Source organism: Melanotaenia boesemani, chromosome 24 (genome assembly GCF_017639745.1).
Source record: "Melanotaenia boesemani isolate fMelBoe1 chromosome 24, fMelBoe1.pri, whole genome shotgun sequence".
Lineage (NCBI taxonomy): Eukaryota > Metazoa > Chordata > Actinopteri > Atheriniformes > Melanotaeniidae > Melanotaenia > Melanotaenia boesemani.
Window position 1 is genome coordinate 16,534,843 of NC_055705.1, and position 19,750 is coordinate 16,554,592.

At 38.1% G+C, this 19,750-nt stretch overlaps 1 protein-coding gene across 3 annotated transcripts in view; it reads right to left on the reverse strand.

Annotated features, from left to right (window-relative positions):
- The window catches only part of pard3ba (par-3 family cell polarity regulator beta a), a 175,776-nt gene that overhangs the window by 80,273 nt on the left and 75,753 nt on the right, over positions 1 to 19,750 (reverse strand). For all 3 annotated transcript variants that reach the window (XM_041978552.1, XM_041978551.1, XM_041978553.1), the window contains 6 exons: positions 16,582 to 16,743; positions 14,604 to 14,672; positions 7,407 to 7,533; positions 6,266 to 6,401; positions 3,984 to 4,084; positions 182 to 226 (listed from right to left, as the gene is read on the reverse strand). In XM_041978552.1, coding sequence (XP_041834486.1) covers positions 182 to 226; positions 3,984 to 4,084; positions 6,266 to 6,401; positions 7,407 to 7,533; positions 14,604 to 14,672; positions 16,582 to 16,743 — 640 coding nt within the window. The remainder of the gene's footprint in view (positions 1 to 181; positions 227 to 3,983; positions 4,085 to 6,265; positions 6,402 to 7,406; positions 7,534 to 14,603; positions 14,673 to 16,581; positions 16,744 to 19,750) is intronic.

The window sequence follows — 19,750 nt, forward strand, 5'->3', positions numbered from 1 at the left end:
GGGATTGCAAGATAGAGAGGTATAAAGAAATACTCAGCAAATAGAAAGAAAAACAGAAAATGAGATTCCTTACACACTTTGTTGAAATGAGATGAAATGAGGTAGATTGGTGTGTCAAGGAAATTAAAGGGGAAATTTTCTTAGAGTTTTTGCATATCTGTTAAGATTTTATCTGACTCACCATTTCCCTGCCCAACCAGTGATCCCACGTTGCTCTCGTCAGCCACTAGGACACACAACAGAGACACAGTCACACACTAAACACCCAATATTATCCAAGCTACACGGAGTGAAACACAAAACAGCATCCAGGTCATTCCTCTGCTTTGTGCTGCTTCATAAATGGCTTTACTGGTACATAATGGTGCTGGCATATTCTGGAAATGAATCCCTGCAAAATACATAAGACAAGCAGGCTGAGAGGAAATGAAAAAGAAGCAAAATATAAGAAAAGCAGCGGTAAGATTGTGATTATGCGTGAAAGGGAGAACAGATAAAGATGAGACAATGGGACAAATAATAAAAGGACAAAGAAAGAAACACGCAAAAACCTCCCACCAGCACCTAATCTTACAAGGATTGCGGCAGACTGGTGGCAGCTACTGCAGGCGGCGCGCCATGGGATACAATAATAGGTTTTCATTAGGCTGCTATTCCTCTTAAATAATCCTTTTCATTTTTTATGAGGTCAATTTTCCCAGCGGACAGATGAAGGCGAGGCAAAGAGAAAATAAGGGTGGGGGGGGATATTAGAGGAAGAGAGCAAACTAAATAGTGGTGAGACTCTCTGTCAGAGATGAGGAAGGGAAAAAGAGTGATAGAAAAGCAGAAAGTAGATTCATAAAACCCTGTAGCGACACGTCTGTAGCAACCAAGACAATGAAACAGAAATATCTTTCTTATCCACATGTGTCAGATGAGATAAAGCTGAAATATTTCCCAAGTTTGGTATAAAAAGAAAAAGATTCCAGGCCACATGACCCTGGAAGATGATAAAAAAAAAAAAAAAAAAGCTTTTTTTTTATGTGGTGGGAAGATAAAAGTCTGTATGGCCAGCAGCCAAGTTGGTCTCTCCTCCACTAGCAGAAGGCTTTTACCCTCCAGTCTACAACATTAAAGCCTAATATACATTTAAACTATTACAGGATTCTGACTACACAATGTCAGTACAGTCATGCAATCCTTCAGAAGCATATTACTGGTGATAGCATGTATTTGAAAGGAGGTGAAAAGCAGGAAAAATAAAGGAAAAGAGAAGGCACAGTGCCGAGTGTGAGATGAAAGAAAGGAAGCACTCAAAACTAAAAGAGGAATCACAGGAGAGAAAAAATACACAGCAAAAATGAGCTTTTTAACCAAGTCTTACAATCTTATATGCAGCCAAAAAATCTTTCTGATCATCATCAAGTTTTGAGAGCACGTCTTTTATTTTTTACTTAAACGGGCTCATTTCAACTCATTAGGTTAAATACTCTCCCTGAGACCATGTTTGAGAACACACTGCATCTTTCACAGCTAGAAAAACTGTTTCAAGACCAGTGCCAACCCAGACACGGTAAAAACAAACTTAATATAAAGAAAATTAGGCTTTCTTTGGGTGCCTTGAAAAGGGCTGTGCAAATCAAATCCATTATTATTAATTTAGTGGAAATGCTTTGTTTAATTTTTACTAAGAAAAAACTATATTAATTCCTGAATTCAGGAGAAGCATCTTCTTTAGCTGCTCTTGTTTTCACTCATAATGAGAGAGAAGAAAAAAAAATACTGAAAGCAGCAATGACAGGCTGGTTTTGAGGATTTAACAACTTGTTCTAAGTTCTCACTTGTGTAAAGTCTTTCATATTTCTTACCACTATGGACCTGGCATGCACACTACAACATTTCCAGATATGAGTTTTCCATCTGCATGGAGTTAGTTTTCTTTCTGTTGTTGTATAAATGCAATTTTTTATATGAAAAGGGAAAAGTTTTGGGTTGCTATTATTAAAGGGGAGAAATAATCAACCAAAACATAAATATCAATACTTTTTGTGCTAGGCTTATTTGGGGATCTTTTGGCATATACCTTTCCTGATTTGTAGTTTTATGCATGCAAACCATTTCTGCAGACTGCATGTCAATCATTTTTCACTTTTGGTGAAAACCCAATCTTTAAAGTTATATAATAGATCACAAAACATTCCTGACAGGATCTCCATGAAGGACTGCAATCACAACCCCTGTCTGAGGAACAAAATGAGCTTGTCCATCTTCTCTGCAAGGCCAATCTTTGCACATTTTGGCAGCGCATCTTAGCAAAAAAACTAAAGCTCCTTTTTTTAAAATTTAATGAGTCACAAAATCACTCAGAGTGAAAAGAGTTGTTTACAGGCTTCTGAGTCCTAAAAGGTCTGATGTTTCCATGCACTTTAAGCATCTTAAAGCTGATCCATACAAACCATTTTCCAAAGCACAACATGGCTTTTTAGATTGATAAATCCATTAGAGAGAAAAACTAATGCTTCCTGTTAGATCATCTTTAAAAGTTGTAAGTTTTGAGTGTTTTCTTATGGTTTACCTTTTAGATTTAGGAGCAAAACTCTTTTTCATATAGCACTTCAGGACATTCATTCGACAACAGCTGATTTATTAGATCAAATTTACACCATTATTCAGAAAATTCTGAGTTTGACATCTAGACAGAGGCGAAGGATTTCTGTGTGTGAGGTGAAGCCGCGAATCAACAGTGTTTGCTAAGGCATCAGGGTCAATAAAAGCTGCTCACGTCCTTCTGTCAAGTGGTGTTTAATAAAAGCTAACCTGCTCTGCGGTGCAGCCGAAGCTCAGATACATGTAGGTATTAGGGCTGGCGTGTGGGAACTTCAGAGGAGGAAAAACGCATTTGTCTCTTTAAATAAAAACCATCCAGGCAGGGTCAGGTGTCTGAGGTCCTGTATGTGTTCAGAGCTCCTGCCATCTTTACACAATCCCAAATACACACACAAAGCTCTGCTAACCATCTTATTTCTGCTCTGAGTACTTTGGAGAGGGAAGGGATGAATGGAACCAGAGTGATAACACAGAAGAAGGAAAAAAAAACAGATTGAAATGGACGAAGGGCAGAGATGGGCAGAGATGGAGATGGAAGGCATAGAGGGGAGGCAGATAGTGGTGGGTATTGGAGTGGGTCCTCAGTGGGATAGAGCTGAGAGTGTGTGGTTGTGCGTGTGCGGCCGTGTGTGCAGACCACCCTTGTCCATAATGAAAGCCAATCAGCTTGGGTGGCAGAGGCGTGCGCTGCAGGAAGAAAGCCAATCCAGCGAACCTAATGAACCAGGATTGGAAATCAGAGAGAGGCAGAGAAGAAAAAAAGATAGATAGAAGGGAGCGACAACAATGAACTCATCTGCTGAAAAACAAAGTGTTGAAAGGAAAAGGAGAGATAAACAAAGATGAAGGGGACACTGAAAAACAGAAATAAAAGCAGAGATGGGAGATGAAGGGAAAAAAAAGAAAAGAGCACAGATTTTTTTATCAAAGAAAATAACGCAGATAAGAAGTCTGAGGGAAAATATCTGATAGAGAAAAGTGAGACGCAAAGAGGGATGAAAGGATCTGAGAAATGGAGAGAAAAAAGGAAGGGATGGGTCAGCGTGGGTTAATACGAGGAAATCAGCTCCTACGTGCTCGCCATCTACACACAGAGAGCAAGCCATGAGATTGGAAGCCACATAAATGCAGGAAACACACACACATTCACGAAATGTTGTCCCAGGGCATTGGAGAGCCCCTGGGCTTATGGGTTCATGAGGTCAAACCCCCCTAGGCTGGGAGATAATAGGAGATGGCTACATATCACAACAAAGAAACACACTGATAAGAAGCATGTGATTGCTGCTGTGGCTGTTTGTAGACACCGTCCATGATTAAGATGGCAGTTCAGGCTGGCAACAATGTGCTTTTATGCATGTAAACTGATGATTTGCATGCAGTTGTAAGCTCACCAAGGTCCATGCTCTTGGACAATCGGTTGCGAGGCATGTTGTCCTTATCACTGGCATGCTGGCTGTCTGGGTGGAGAGATGCAGGCGTGTGGGGCTGCTCCCTGCAAAACAACAGTCGCATCAGTTCATCAGTTACAACTGCTCTGTAGCCTGCATTAAAAAACATTGTTTACACACTACTTGTTTGTTAGAATATGAACACGAGAAAGAGTCAACAGAATTTGCAAGTCACAAAGTCGCACAGAAAACAGATCATTTTATTTCCTCTGATCCAATGGTATGATTCAGTAAAACAATAACATACTGTCTCCATTCAGCTTACAGGGGAAACGACTACACCAACGCCAGATACCGACTCTGGCATCAATAACATGATGTACTCACACACAGTCAATCTGTAAACAAAAAGATATTTCTATGCATTTTCCTCCCGAACTGAATTCAAAGTGATTTCCAAGGCATGACGCTGTTTCATAATTATGCCGATTTTTCATCAAGTATTTATTTTAAGATTTCCTAACCACCCAAGTTTTTGTTTAAGTAAATAGAACTAAAGAGTTTGGACTAGGTGATAATGTTACAGTACAGATCTTTATCACGAGGGGTTTGTTTTCTTTGCCGATTCTGAAAGCCGGACCGGTTGATTTCGCTTTTTAACAATTCTTTTTTTCCCCCCAATCATGCCCAGTTGGGACAAAGCTCCATAGAAGATCCCTTCTGATCTGGGAATGCCTTAGGATCCCACAGGAATGTTCCTGGGAAGAGAGATCTCAGGTGTTTCCCCTGTCTAAACCTGTTGCCTCTGCCTCCTAATCTCAGGTTAGAGGAAAAGGGATGGATGGACAGATTTCTTTGGAAATGAAAACAGATATACTCGGTAATAAAGACAAGTCTGGTGCAATCACGTTAACATTCACCATGGAAAGGAAGAAAAAAAAGTAAACAGTACTACTAATAACTGGACTAGATTGATTGCTGCATCCCTAAAGATTTTATCCTAAAACAAAGATGTGATCTGCTGATAAAATCTGGTGCAACATGTAAACTGTATACTAGCTGTTTTTAAATTTATTCATAAAATCTTTTTAGATAAGCTGAAAATTTTTAACCTAAACCCAAAATAAAATTTCTGTCTAAATTATTAAATATTATTAAAGATGACTCTTATAGACTTCAAATTCTTAAAGACTTTACTCATACATGAAATACCAATAATTACTTAATAATTATTAAATGAAGTTAAACTTTTTAATCTCATGAGGGGAAATTAAATGCAGTTTTTTTTTTATTCTAAGAAGTAAGTGTCAATCATATTGTTCTGGAGGGTAAAGCTGTCATCTTTTTATCTTGCAGCTACTTGAAGAAGCCTCTGACTGAACACGCTTTGCTTCCTCTTTGTGTAGAAGATGTGAAAAATGATCAATTATGTTCAGCAGCTTGTGTGGCATTCTTCTGGACGATTAGCTCTAGGAGCTTTAGATCAGTTCCCAGCACAGCCTTCCTAATCTACTTAAAAAAACAATATGGAAGAAAACTCACTGCTAACAGTTCAGTGCCCATGTGCAGACCTTTTCCTTTACTGTGACATGTTCAAGTTGAAAACCACTGCAGAACCTCCTCTTTTTAGGTTTCTGCTAACATTATTGTCTTGATCTGTATAGTCTTAAAGCTGTGTATAAATACAAGAGAGTCCAGGATATGTTGCTGTAGCCATGTCACGGTGAAAGACATAATACTGCATTCCTTCTGTGTCCTTGCTAACGCTAAGATGTCGTACATTTTGTCAGCTAGCGACCTAGCATTTCGCCATCAGAGTAGTTGAAAGAAATATTTTTGATATCTTCCACTTTTTTTGCATCCACTTCTCTCCCTCTTCAACTTGTGTAACGTGTTATTTTACAAATTTATTTGGTTTTTCCATTGTCATGAATGCTAATCGTAACAAATCTTAAAAGTGCAAAGAGTGCAATGTATGAGAAGAAACCACTTAAGCAGCACTTTCCAAACCAGCATGAAAAACTCTTTAAAAAAATGAACAGAGGACTGTACAATGGGAAAAAAGTCAACTGTATTTAAAAAATTAATACAATTTTATCAGACCTACTTGAAATTACTGCCACCTAGCAGTCTAGACTGTAGCTAAATGATGACTGAATAATAATTATTCATTAGTAGTTTAAGTAACATTTAGTGTAATTAAAATTCTTTATCTCTCAACACACAGGGTAATTTTAATACTGTCATTACAATATTATAGTATATTATGGTTATAGAGGATGTACCTGTGGCGGGAAAGAGTAAGACGTAGTTTTCTGTTAATTTCCTCCATAGTACCAGGGGAGGGTGGTGGGGGGAAACTTTGCTCATCATCATCATTGCTGTGGTGACCATAGCTGCCATTGGTGGCGGCGACAGGAGCTGAGGAGAAACAAAAATAATAGTAAAAAAGGAAAAAAAAAAAAAAAAAAAAATCAAAGCTCTTGTTTAAACAACACAAAAGTTGATTATTTTAGTTGATTTTAAAATATCTTTTGGTTTGTTTTAGCTGCTCCCATGATGATTCAGTCTAAAATATCAAAAATAATTCAGCCTAAATTAATTTAAGCATGTTATATTTGAATATCAATCAGTTATACATGCACGCATCACATAAAACAAAAAACAACTGAAGATCAGTACTGTCAATACAAAGCTTAGCAGAAACATTGAGAAAACCAGATCAAAGAAAAATGAATCCTCCTCATGCGCAGTGTACAAGCAACTCCACATAAAATACCCATCCCCACATAAATGCTTCATGCTAACGTCCCTCCAACATCTCTGCAGACCCTTCATCCCCCCGTCCAACTCTGATACTGTGATGTGATGACGAGCTGATGGAGTCTCAAGTGAAGTGTCTCCAAATCCCTGCACCCCAAGGGGTGAGAAAGGGGGGGGTATGAGATGGAGATGAAGAATGAATTTAAAACAGTTAGTTTGTTTTTCTTGTTTTAACACAACAGCTTGCATGCTGCATAATACCCCCCACATGCTAATCTGGCCCATTTTGGAGCCGTTTCATCAGCGTAATGATTCTAAGGTCAGATCTTTTGCACATGAAAAGCAAAACATCAGAATCACAAAGTTAATGACTTCCCTTTCTCCTGCTATAAATATGCAGGGGTGAGACTGAAACTGCATGCAAAGACGGAGCTTGGAACAGATGTGACAATTTTGCAATGCAGTCCTATCAAATACAAAAGGTGGCGGCTACGGTGACCTGAAAGGAGACGACAGCACAAACGCTGACAAACAAACTGTGTGTACAAACCCAGCTGCAGATAACAGGAGTACACAAACACTCCAAGCCCAATGTTGACAGTCAGACAGTTCAAATGGACAAACAGCACGCATGTTGTCGAGTGTGTGCAGCTGTGTGCTCACCACTTCCAGAGTTGCTGTGTGCATAATCTTTAACTGGAGCGTGACCAACGCCATTCATGGTGGACTCTAGGTTAGAGGCTGGAGTGGGTTCAGAGGGTTTCTGGTATGTATCGCGGCCCCGTGGCTCCTGTCAACAAAGAGGAGGAGGAAATATAAGAAAATGTGCCTAGCTCACTTATAATTGTGTCTTATGAAACATTAATGACGCTGCTTCATACAGCAGAAGATTAAAGTAATTTCTTTTATTACCCAGAAGGATTGGACTTGTCTTTTATATTTAATTTCTACCCCATATTAGTAATTGCATGTGTACAGCACAGGCTCTAAAATATCAGCAGGAATTAAAAGTACAGTTACTTGTGGGATAGTTTTATTACTCTAAACCCAAAAACTATTAATAGCCAAACAAAAAGAGAATTCAAATGAAGATGACAGACCGCAAACGAATCACCTGTAGTTATATTTAACTCCTGTTTTTAATTAGTAATGACTAAAATCTGTTCATTTGCTTTTCTGTCATGTATAAATGTGTCTATAAAAGCTATATTTTTACTTTGATGTGACAAAGAAAATAGCAACCAAGCAAAGACCAAACAAGCCTGTTTTTAAATAAATAAATTCTTCAAACTATGGTTTATGTTTCAACAAAGACTGGAAAATACACTGAGTTTGTACAAAATATTAACAAGATTTGACAAGCGAGGGAAAAAGACATCTCAAAATTTGTTCACTACGGGTTTTATGTACTGTAAAGTGTAAGTGGTATTAAAACGCTGCCATAAAAATACACCACAAACAGAGGAAATGACATGGGGCGCCGAGAAGATGATCAAACTTCACTATCTAGAGGAAGTAAAAGTCCTAACAAGGTTTTCAGAGGTGAACCTGTGGAAGGATCACCTACGAAATGTAAACAAACTAAAAAGGAGACAACTGTGTGGACATATCATGAAATCATTTAAAATGTGAGTGTTTCTGATACACAAAATACCAGTTCAATGAGGAAAAAAACGTCCCAACACAATAAAAAACTTTAGCGGATGCACCTAAATTTGTCTCTGTGTGGACATGGCAATGTGAAATACCATGAGATGAGCTACTTTATTCAAATTATTATCAAATGAAAAAACAGTCATACTTGTGGAGCTGAAATTCAATGAATGAAGTTACAATTTTGAGAATAAAGTTCATATTTTGTTGATAATATACTGAGATAAGAAGAACAGATCTAAATCTAGAGCTGATAAAGTTGTATTCTGGTCTATTTTATACTATAGTAAGCATACAGTTTACAGAGTAAAACCAAAAAAATTAATTAACTTAAATCTTGATATGTTGCGTTTAACACAGTATAGTATTTTGTATTAGTGCTTTAACATTTTAAAACCTGATGCACACCCATTTGAGAACTTCGAGAACAGAAAACTCAAAATTATTATCATTATTAGACCTTGCCTGAACTGTCTTAATAAAATATTTTTAATTCCGTTCTGCTTCACATTATCAGAGTCTTTACAGATATGGGTTTAACTAATAAGCTGAAGTTGAACAGTATTATTTTCACTGATTGTATTGGTGGTTTTATAATAAACTCTTCATTAACTCACTTCAACATCCAAAGGATGAATTACGCAGCTGGCATGTCGTCATCTTTCAACATTTCTGCCAAAAATTTCCTTAAAAATCGGATTTTACTCCTTTTTTCTTCTTGAGTGACCTCAATGCTCCTTTATAAACTCTACTATGTCCATACCAACATATCAATCAACATTTGACAGCTGCTTTTATTTTAAATATTAGATATTTGACAGCAAGTAGATCTGCTCTGGATGTTCTGTATGCTGATTTTGCCACTCTGCAGAATAAATCTGGGACAGATTGAGCACTCCCTAACAGCGACGACAAATATCTGAACAGTTTAAGAACCCATATAAATATATATTTAGTCATGATTTTGGCATCCCTTTTAAAACTTCAACAATGTGTAGCTGAAAAAAGAAAAAAAGGAAATGATTTTCTTCACAAGTTCAACTTAAAAACACCTGGGAGCAATGACAGGCATATTATCAAACACCCGTGCAGCTACTACAAAGGACCCCCCACCCCGCAAGTGGAGATAGAGAGTAGTAGCACTGATGGGAATCGGTGCTAGCAGAAGATGAAAGAAGCTTTCTCTGGTCAAAGAGATGGGAGCTACAGCTGTCACACACAAACACATCAATACACGCTTATTTAAGTGTGACAAAAACTAGGCCTAAGACACAGCATTCAATAATGAAAGGTGTTCCAGAAGTTTCCTTATATCAAAGCAGTGGGTGGGGGTGTATCCACAATGTCACACAGTCCCTGGGGTATCATTAGTAGCTACCATACGTCTTAATAAATCTTTGTATCACCCTGCTGTCAATCATACAGAACTCATATGTATGCAGTATGAATTCACACCCAGTCCTGACAGTTTTCTGCATGTGTCAGTGACACATAAATCCCATCATGGCCCCCCTTCCCTCGTCCCTCCATGTATCCCTCCGCCTGAGGCTTTTGAAGCAGAATGGCAGACAGACAGCCAGATATCTTAATCCCACAACAATAAGTAAATGTGGGGCAGGTGGGTAGGGGAGGGAGTCCATCGGTGCATCCACTCTTAACCTACAGCTCCATACAACGAGCTTCAACTACAAAACCCACTTATCCTTCTCTTCAGGGTGGAGAGCAAGAGGAAAAATGGATTTCTGATATTATTTGTGGGTGTAAAATTTCAAGCTTTGTGCTTATTGTACTGTTTATCTTTTTACTTTGATCAATCTGTGGTTGCTTACAGTAAAAGCTACAGAAACAAAGCAATAATCGATCATCAAGCAGTCTCTTTACTAAAGAAGAAAGGTTTAAACAAGATTCAGAGTGAAAGAAAGAAATTTAAATAAGCTGCTTTCTGGTAGTTTTCCAGCAAAGTCTATAAAATGTTACCAAAAATATGTTTTATATACATTTTTTCCTACTATGAGACAAAAAGCCACACCAGAAGGAGCATTAACTCTTCAAGCTTAGTGCACATTTTGCAGGCTTCTACATATCAGTACATATCAGGATTGGAAAGATGTTTATGTTGAAAATGTAAATGAAGCTTATGAATCCTTTTTGTCCATTGTCCTAGCACTATATGATAAAAACTGTCCTCTTGTGAAAAAAGCAGTTAAGCAAAGTCATGTTGACAAACCGTGGATAACTATTGGTATTATTAAAGCATGTAGGAAGAAAAAAGTACTGTACCAAGAATTTTTAAAGAAAAGAACTGTTAATGCTGAGCAGAAATATAAGATGTATAAAAATAAACTAATAACAATTATAAGGAATAATAAAAAGGATTATTACAGCAAATTATTAGATGACAATAAAAGTAACATAAAAAAGACATGGAATATACTAAATGATATCATTAAAAAGAGAGCAAGTGGGCCAGATTATCCCAATAGTTTTTTAAATATGAATGACTCTCAGGTCAACAATGTGGAAATGGCCGCTGAAGAGTTTAACAAATTATTTGTAAGTATGGGTCAAAATTTGGCTAAGGATATTGTAAAGACAAAAAACAGAGGAAATGTAGTAAGCCAAAAAAATATTACAGAGTCTTTCTTTATCAGAAAAACGGATGAAAAGGAGATTATTGACACTGTACGAAATTTAAGAAATAAGAAATCTACTGATTGTAATGGACTCCATATGTCTCTGATAAAAGATATTATTGAATTTATTGCAAAACCTCTCGCACACATCTGTAATCTGTCATTATCAACAGGCGTCTTTCCTAATGAAATGAAACTAGCTAAAGTAATACCAATTTACAAAGCAGGTGATAAGCATGTTCTTTCAAATTATAGACCCATTTCACTGTTACCACAGTTTTCAAAAATACTGGAGAAAATATTCTTTTTAAGGTTACAAGATTTCATAAAAAAACACAACATACTGTATGACCAGCAATATGGTTTTAGAACAAATAGGACAACTGCTCATGCATTAATAGATTTCACTGAAGAAATAACAACGGCCATAGAAAATAAAGAATATGCTGTAGGGATTTTTTTAGACTTACAGAAAGCATTTGATACTGTGAATCATGAACTGTTAATGGAAAAATTGCATGGATATGGAATTAGAGGGATAGCATATAATTGGATCAATAGCTACTTAAAAAATAGAAAACAATATGTTCAATTACATGAAGCTAAGTCTAGTGTACAAAGTGTAATAAGTGGGGTGCCCCAGGGGTCAGTTTTGGGGCCATTTCTGTTCATTTTGTACATAAATAATATATGTGAATTGACAACAAACATGAAAATCATTTTATTTGCAGATGATGCAAATTTAGTTTGCTGTGGGGAAAATCTGCAGCAACTCCTGGATATCGTCGAAAAAGAACTCACTAAGTTGAAGAAATGGTTTGATGAAAATAAACTAACCTTGAATGTAAGTAAAACTAAATTTATGATCTTTGGGAATCGCCGAATAGACACAAACAAACAACTATTGATAGAAAATACTAAAATAGAAAGAGTAACTGAGATAAAATTTCTTGGGGTAATAATAGATGATAAAATAAACTGGAAATCGCATATAAATTATATAAAATCCAAAATTTCCAAATCAATTGCAGTTTTATACAGGGTCAAGCACCTCCTAAATCAAGCATCACTTTTCACTTTGTATTGTTCCTTCATACTACCATATATGACCTATTGTGTGGAAGTTTGGGGAAACACTTATAAAACAAACACTGATCCAATATACATTCTACAGAAAAAAGCAATAAGGATTGTTTGCAATGCAGAGTTTAGACAACCAACCAATCAACTCTTTGTTAAACTGAACGCACTTAAGTTTAAAGACCTTGTTGACTTTAAAACAGCACAACTAATGTATGGTGTAATTCATCGGAAGGTTCCTGATGGTATCCAGGGGTTGTTTCAGATTAGGGAAAGTAGATACGGTCTGCGAGGAATGTGTATTTTTAAAAAACAACCAGTAAGAACAAACATAAAACTACATAGCCCTGCAATCCGGGGAGTCAATTTGTGGAATAAATTGAACAATAAAATGAAACTATGTGAAACAATAAATATATTTAAGAAACTATTCAAAACTGATAAATTTTGTATATATAGGACGGAAATATAATGATTTAATTGTATCTTTGTTACTACCTTGTTTCTGTGGAAAATGCTGTGCTTGTTATAAATTGTCAGCCGATAGTATATTTGTTTTATTATTATTATGTTTATTTTTGGGAGCAGGCCCTGAAAAGTTTTTTTAACTTCTGCCTGCTCCTTTTTTTTTTCGGACCACAAAGGTAATCAGGCAAGCAATTCAAATTGTAGAAAGAGGGGAAAAGGGACAAAGAAGGGGACTGGATGATTTTGCTTGCTTGTTTTCTTGTTCTTCTTGATTTGTCATGTATTTTATTTTATCTTTTAGAAGAGAATCTTTTTTTTTTTTTTATAACTTTGTTCGAAGAAAAATAAATGAATAAAAGAAAAGAAGAAAGAAATTTAACCAAAACTAAAGAGGATGTGGATGAATTTATATAACAATACATCATTTAAAATAAGGATTTAAAGCATCTTTTATCTCTGAGAGGAATGCTGCCCTAAAGTGTTCACGGTTTTAACCACTGTTTAAAGATTAGAGGGGGACTATGCAAATACAAACTAAACTTTGAACTGTGTTTGAGAGCATTTAACCACAGGCTTGAATGGTTAACAAAAACACGAGCACATACGCGGTGGGTGTGAGGCCTATATTAGATGTAAAAGCCACAATGGGCAGGTCAACTGCAGTCAACCTCAGGACCTTCCCATTTTACCTCTTACTTCCACACATCTGCTTCATCTGAATCCTTTCTCAGCTTCCGAAAAAAAAAAAAAAAAGGAAAAACCAGAAGCAGCTTTTTTTTAAAATTTTTGTTCTTACGTCATATCTTTTGCAGGTACACAGCTGCTATTCAATCAAATGATATTCTTAGAAATAATCCCTGTTGATTGCTTTCAGGTGGGAATTAAGTTACTTAAAGTGTTTGAATATATTTTAAAGCATGTTAAAGGGACTAAAGAGAAGGCAGAAAAGAAAAGAGATGCTGAGGCCAGAACAGAGGGAACAGGAAACCAAATAATCATTTAATAAACAGTGATAAAGGACAAGGAGCTGGAAATCCAACAGAAACAAACAGACAGGCATGCAGGAGGCTTCAGATTTGCTTTATTTAAAGGAGAAACAGGCAGGTGAGGCAGGAAAACAAGACTACATCACTTTAAAAAAAACATGAAAATTGAAAAGGAAAAGCCAGTTTGAAACTTAACAAAAATAGACAAAGCAGGAAAAAACAAATGTACAAATGTGAAGCTATGTGGTAGAAAGGAGGAGAATTTAGCATCTTCTAAAAGAGGGAGCTTAACATTTATTTTTAGTGGTGAGAGAACAAGCGTATGCTTCCACACCATCTCACTGCAGGTCATTTCATTTAGTATAACATCAGTAACATCACAGAAAACACTCGTCGTGGCTTGTTTTTATCACACATCACATTCCATCTGACAGCCGACAGTGTCGCCTGGTCAGGGCGAGGTTGTGTGTGTAGTTATGTGAGTGTGCGTTGGTGTATGTGTGTGTGTTTCTGTTGTGATGGCGAGCAGGTATCCCGCTGTGCGTGGGAGGGTCTCCGTACATCTGCCCCGCCATTGCTCTGATGTCCTCGGTGTAGCTGTTGCTCTGATGGATGTCGTCCAGCGTGCGGCTGCGTGTGTGCCTCGCCTTTCGTTGATGTTGTGTGTTGTCCTGAGCAACACAGCAACCGTGTGTGTTATCAAGCCGGATGTGACCCTGCGTGTCAGCGAATGTGTGTGTACGAGTGCGTCCTTGTGTGTCGGACTTTTGGCTGTTCAAGTTTTCTGCTTTAGGCGTTTTTTGACTATCTGAACTGATCGTAGCGTTTTTATTACGACTGTCTCTCTGTGTGAAGTAACCGCTGTGCATACTGGTTTGATTAAACCCATACGTGTATCTAGTGTGTGTCTCCCCTGGCTTTTGCGTGAAACGCTGCCTGTAGCTGTCAGACAGCGGCTCAGACGCTCGCCTCCTCAGCGTGGGGAGGAGGGAGGACGAGCGATGAGGCAGAGCTGGTTGGCAGACGTCGCCCACTTGTACCTGATTGCTGGAGCCCTTTTGAAAGCTGGGTTGATTTGAGACATTTGGTGAAGGGCTGGCACTACCCGCCTGCAAAAAAAGATAAAGCATGAGTCACTTTGACTGGTAGATTGTGTTTAAACCATTATTATCCTTTAAAAAAAATTACAAAGTCAATTAACAGTCACACTCCTTATCAGAGAGCTCCATGAATAAGAACCTGAACTGTTACCTGTTTCTCATTGTTTGAGTGTCAACTTAAGTGAGAAACTGTTAAATCACTTTTCATTTTGGCAAATTTTTTTCCAGAGAACTGACAGATATTACTGCTTTTGCACATTTAACACCCAAACAAATCATTCAGCGTGAGTTTCACTGCCACAAAGGAAGGCTTGCTTTTATTATCTTTATCCAAATGTGTTTATATTAAGAGAAGCAGGGCTATATTCTCTGCAATGACTGAAAAGTGGCTCTTAAAACAGGGATTTTACGAAATGATTAAGCCTTATTTCGCATTGCCAACCCACATGTAGGACAGCTGCTTAATGTATAGGGATTTCTTTGTTTTTTTGGCAAGTCTAAAATGATCCAAACATCAGAAAAATGATACTGATATGAATTATAAATACAATTGATTTTGCTGCCAAAAACTGTGGTAGTTACTTATAGCAGGAATAATCTTTCAACACATCCAGCTATGCAGAGGATTTCATAATGCACAAAGCGTCCCTGAATGTTTCATGAAATTGAACCAAACCAAATAGAATTTAAATATGTTGCCCAACATCCACCAAAGAAGCATCAAAAAGATAAAAAAAAAAAAAAACCGGCAGGATGCAGCCTGTTATTGTAAGGAAACCTGATAAGATTGAAAGCTTTCTGAATTGACTGACAGATTTATTTACCTTGTCCTGTTTTTAATATAAAATATAGAATCCTTTTTCCCTTCTAAGTTAAACAACACTATATATTCAGCTTTCAGTTCTCGGGTTTAGGACTGTGATGTGGTAATGTTAGCTTATTTTACTGTCCAATTTGGTTCTTTTAGAATTGAATCAACAGTTTGGGGTTTTTAGAGACTCAAAGTTAAGCCTGAGCTCTTTCACCACCTAAAACTGTCATTATTTTCCATTAATGATGGTTCTCTAAAATAGTCAGACTTTTTTTTTTTTTTTTTTTAATCAGATAAGTTGAAATGATCTAATAAAGCAAATCAAACTGACAGGACTGTTTTCAGGACAGCAACAGTCATTTTCACACAACTCATCAATTATTCAGACATGTCTGTGAGAGCGACAGCACATCAACCAAGGTGTCATTTTTTTTTTTTTAGTTCTGGTAGAGACACATTTTCATCATGTCATATCGCCGTGACAACTCGCCAAGTGAGCAGTTTTGTTTATCACACCAGCAATGAATACAAGCAGCTGAAAATATCCCTTTTCTACATCTGGCTTAAGTAGGACGAGTCATTGATAACTGGAAGGCTGGTGGATTGAATCCCACTTCCTCCCAAGCAATCTGTCATTGTGTCCTTAAACAAGACCCTCCTTGCTTCCAGCGTTAGCAACACAGGTATATAAAAGCTGTTGGTATGAATTGGCAGCCATGTTTCCATCAAGCAGAATGTATATTCAATGTAAAGCATTGAAAAGTGCTATATAAATCTAATCCATTATTGCTATCATTAAACTTATTTTTAAAAATACCAACCAAACAAATATTGCATTGTGCAAAGACACAATACTCACATAAGATCAAACAGAAAGCAGAAGCCTTAGTTGCAGCTCAAAGGCTTTAAAAACACTTTTCTTTGACTTATTTGGCTCCGATGCTGCAATTGATCAACAAACTGTGCAATCAGAGCAGATTGTTGCCCCAAAAGGTAACAAGAAAACCCCAAGGGTTCTCATTCATGTATGATCCTGACACATGCAAGTGCTTTTGGATTAATGGTGAGCAATGCATGTCTGAAATAGGCTAAAGTGATCACAGTTACCTGTCTGTGAGCTCGGAGGACCACAAGCTGGATGGTGCCTCTGGCGTTTCCCTCGAACGACATGGACCTCCTCAGTGTCTCCATGGCAGAGTGGTTGGAGCGCCCAAGCAGCGATTCACCGTTCACTGCAATCATCTGATCGTTCATACTCAACCGGCCATCCTGTCAGGAGAACATAAGGCCTTTTCTATTTGTAAAAACAGCATGTTTGTATTATTCATGTATTTCCTCAGGTGGGAGAAAAAAAAAATCACTACAAGGCTGGTCACTTTTAAAGTTTTATAGGAAGAAAGGACAAGGAAGTAAAATAAAGTGGAAGAAGAGTGAAATGAGATTTAGTGAGTGAGAAGAAAATGAAATAAGGGAGAAGGAAGGAAAATTGTGGAGTTGGCAATCTTCTGAGAGCAGGAAAGCCTTGATAAATACATAGAGCAGCTAATGGAATAGCCTCTGTGGGCACTAAATCACTTCTAAGTGTTTTAAATAGCAGCCTCTTGTAGAGAGGCAACGCAGAATATTGCCCTGGAGGGACAGCGAGAGGGAAAGACAGGAGGAGGAGGAGAAGGAGGAGGAGGGGATCCAATAAGAAAAGAAAAGCAGAAACGATAATGATAAAGAGACTTTCAGACAAACTAAAGTCTCTCTCTGAGTGTGTGTGGAGTCATAAGCGTCCCATTACGGTCAGATCTGCCCTTTGACCCCAGCTCATTAACAAGGCACCGTCCGGGCTGACCTCAAGTCTATACTGGGATGGCACCAAGCACACACTAACACACACACACACACACCAGTGTGTTTGTATCTGCGTCTAATCCAAGAATGTCTTCACAAATTGAAGTCCATGCCAAAATCAGCAGGCGTCTGATATTCCCCATTACTTCCCCCCTTTCACTACATGTAATTTTAATTTGTTTTCTGAGTGTAATCTTTGAGATGACAGATGACAGGATCAGGGATAAAGTCAGAGATCTTTTCTTTTTAAATATAATTGAGGCCTCAGGCCTGGCAGTTCTAAAATAGGTTAGATCATCTCCTCCTTTTTTTTTGCTTGCTCTGATTGTGAGTGAGTTAGACTCGGGGGACACCCTTGATCCCTCCTCTGTAGCGTCCTGATGCTACAAAGTCTAATCAGACCTCTTAGTTGCGCTTCATTCGCATGCATCAACATTGTGGAGGAGACACGTGTTCCTGCTGAGTGTCTCCAACTTACTCTGCCTCTTTCCTGCTCATTTCTTCCCTTCGGTGTGCTTCCTCCGTCTCTCTCACTACAGTCTGACTCTCTTCCTTCATGTCTTTCCTCCTCTTATGTGGCATCTCATCCCAGAGACCTGTTTCGCAGTCAGTCAAAGATCTTACTGGGCCCTTTCTGTCTGAGCGCTATCCGCTTCAGCAGCTGTCGGAAACCTACTTCAGAAGGCACTTCTGGGAGCCGCTGCCTGGCCGTCCTGATCCCAGACCAGCTATTTATCCACAACGGCACACTCGTTTCTGTGACTCGTTGTCGTTCAGAGCAGGTCTGGGAGCAGCGGCGAGGAGTAGAAGCAGTTCTGATGTGTGGTGGAGGGGAGGGGTGCCAGATATCGAGGCCAAGTGGAGGAATCTCCAAAGTGCTGAAATGGGATGTTTTTTTTTGTTTGTTTTTTTTCTGATGCACTCACAACTTGAAGTGAGTACTGAGTGATACAGATAAGACAGCTGCGGTGCTTATGTGACGAGGCCACTTGGGGTCGATGGGTGTCAAAGATCAAGGGAAGCTGAAAGGGAGGGGTTCTGGTCCCGGAGAAAGACAGGAAATGAGTTAGAGGAACGGAGATGAGAGGAAATGGCAGGAAAATGTATAAAATAGAAGAGGAATTAGTATAAACAACTAAAACTAGGTGGGAACGCAAAAGAAAATTGTGTTAAATATGTTGCTGAATATAACAGCTTGTTTTCAAAGATGGGTAAAGATTATTGAATTAATGTCAGAAAACTTAATGTGGTTCTCTAAATTGTTTAAGTGCCCCTACTTTTTTAGATTCAGTGCATATTAAATTAATTCCAAAGCTTTTCTTGTATTTTATTTCCTTTTTCCTCCTTCTCTGTAAAGATGATTTCACATTGCTTCAGTAATGAGGAGGTCTGGGCTCTAGGGAGAGGATTCATCACGCCATCAGACCTGTTGCCACTGATTTTCAGTTCACTTCTTGTGTTATTTGGCATACCTCAGCATTTTCTCCTTGTTTTCCTTCCTCAACAATGGCTTCTCGACATCTACCCTTCCTGATGAGGCTTCAGTAAACAGCCAATGGATCAACTGAAGGTCCAGATGCATCTTTTAGGTCCTAGGTCAGGTCTTTATTGGATTTCTTGCTATTTCTTAAGGACATCCCCATCAGATCATTTGCTGTAGATAGTTTTGTTTTTTCTTTTTAGGCCTCACACTTTTGCCATCTCCTTCTCTAACCTTAATTTTCTGAAGACACATTGCAAATCATGCTAAGTTCTGCCAAATGTTAAACCAATAGCTCTTTGGGAATCACATTATTAGTTGATACATTTAAAGCAATGGACACAAATTTTGTCTGTGTGACGGGGTGCTAACTGCTGAACTTTGGCACTAATTCGGCATCCATCTTGCATTATACCTCTACTCTAAGCTCTCTCCTGTCAATAAAAGTCAATCAGATGTTGACTGGTGTTTCTTTGCTAAATCAGCCACTGTGCATGTTCAAAACAGCTAATGTGTTGATATCCAGTTGCTAGCTTGTGATGCAATGCTGAAAAGCAATTTTAAAGTTATTAAGAGCAGTTTCTCAGGCTCAGGAAGCTACAGGGAAACGACGTCTACAGGCATGTACATAATGAACATCGGTGTGCCATCAAAGCAAGTCAGAAGCACAGAGTTTTAAGGTTGGAAACTTATGTAGTGTTGCTTTGATACTGGTTAATTTCCAAGTTGTCCTTTACATGTACTATGTACATGGACATTTACTGTCCCTAAAATTAGGTGCCTTTCTTAGACTTTTAGAAAGCTTGCTTCAAAGCACATTAAAAGATAACAATAAGACCTGGCACCCTGGAAGCAAAACATAAAGAAATGAGGTGTGGGTTTAGACTTTTGTACAGTACAGCTAACTCACCTGGTGTCAACTCCTGGTATATAAGTCTGTTTAATGAATGTTCCTTA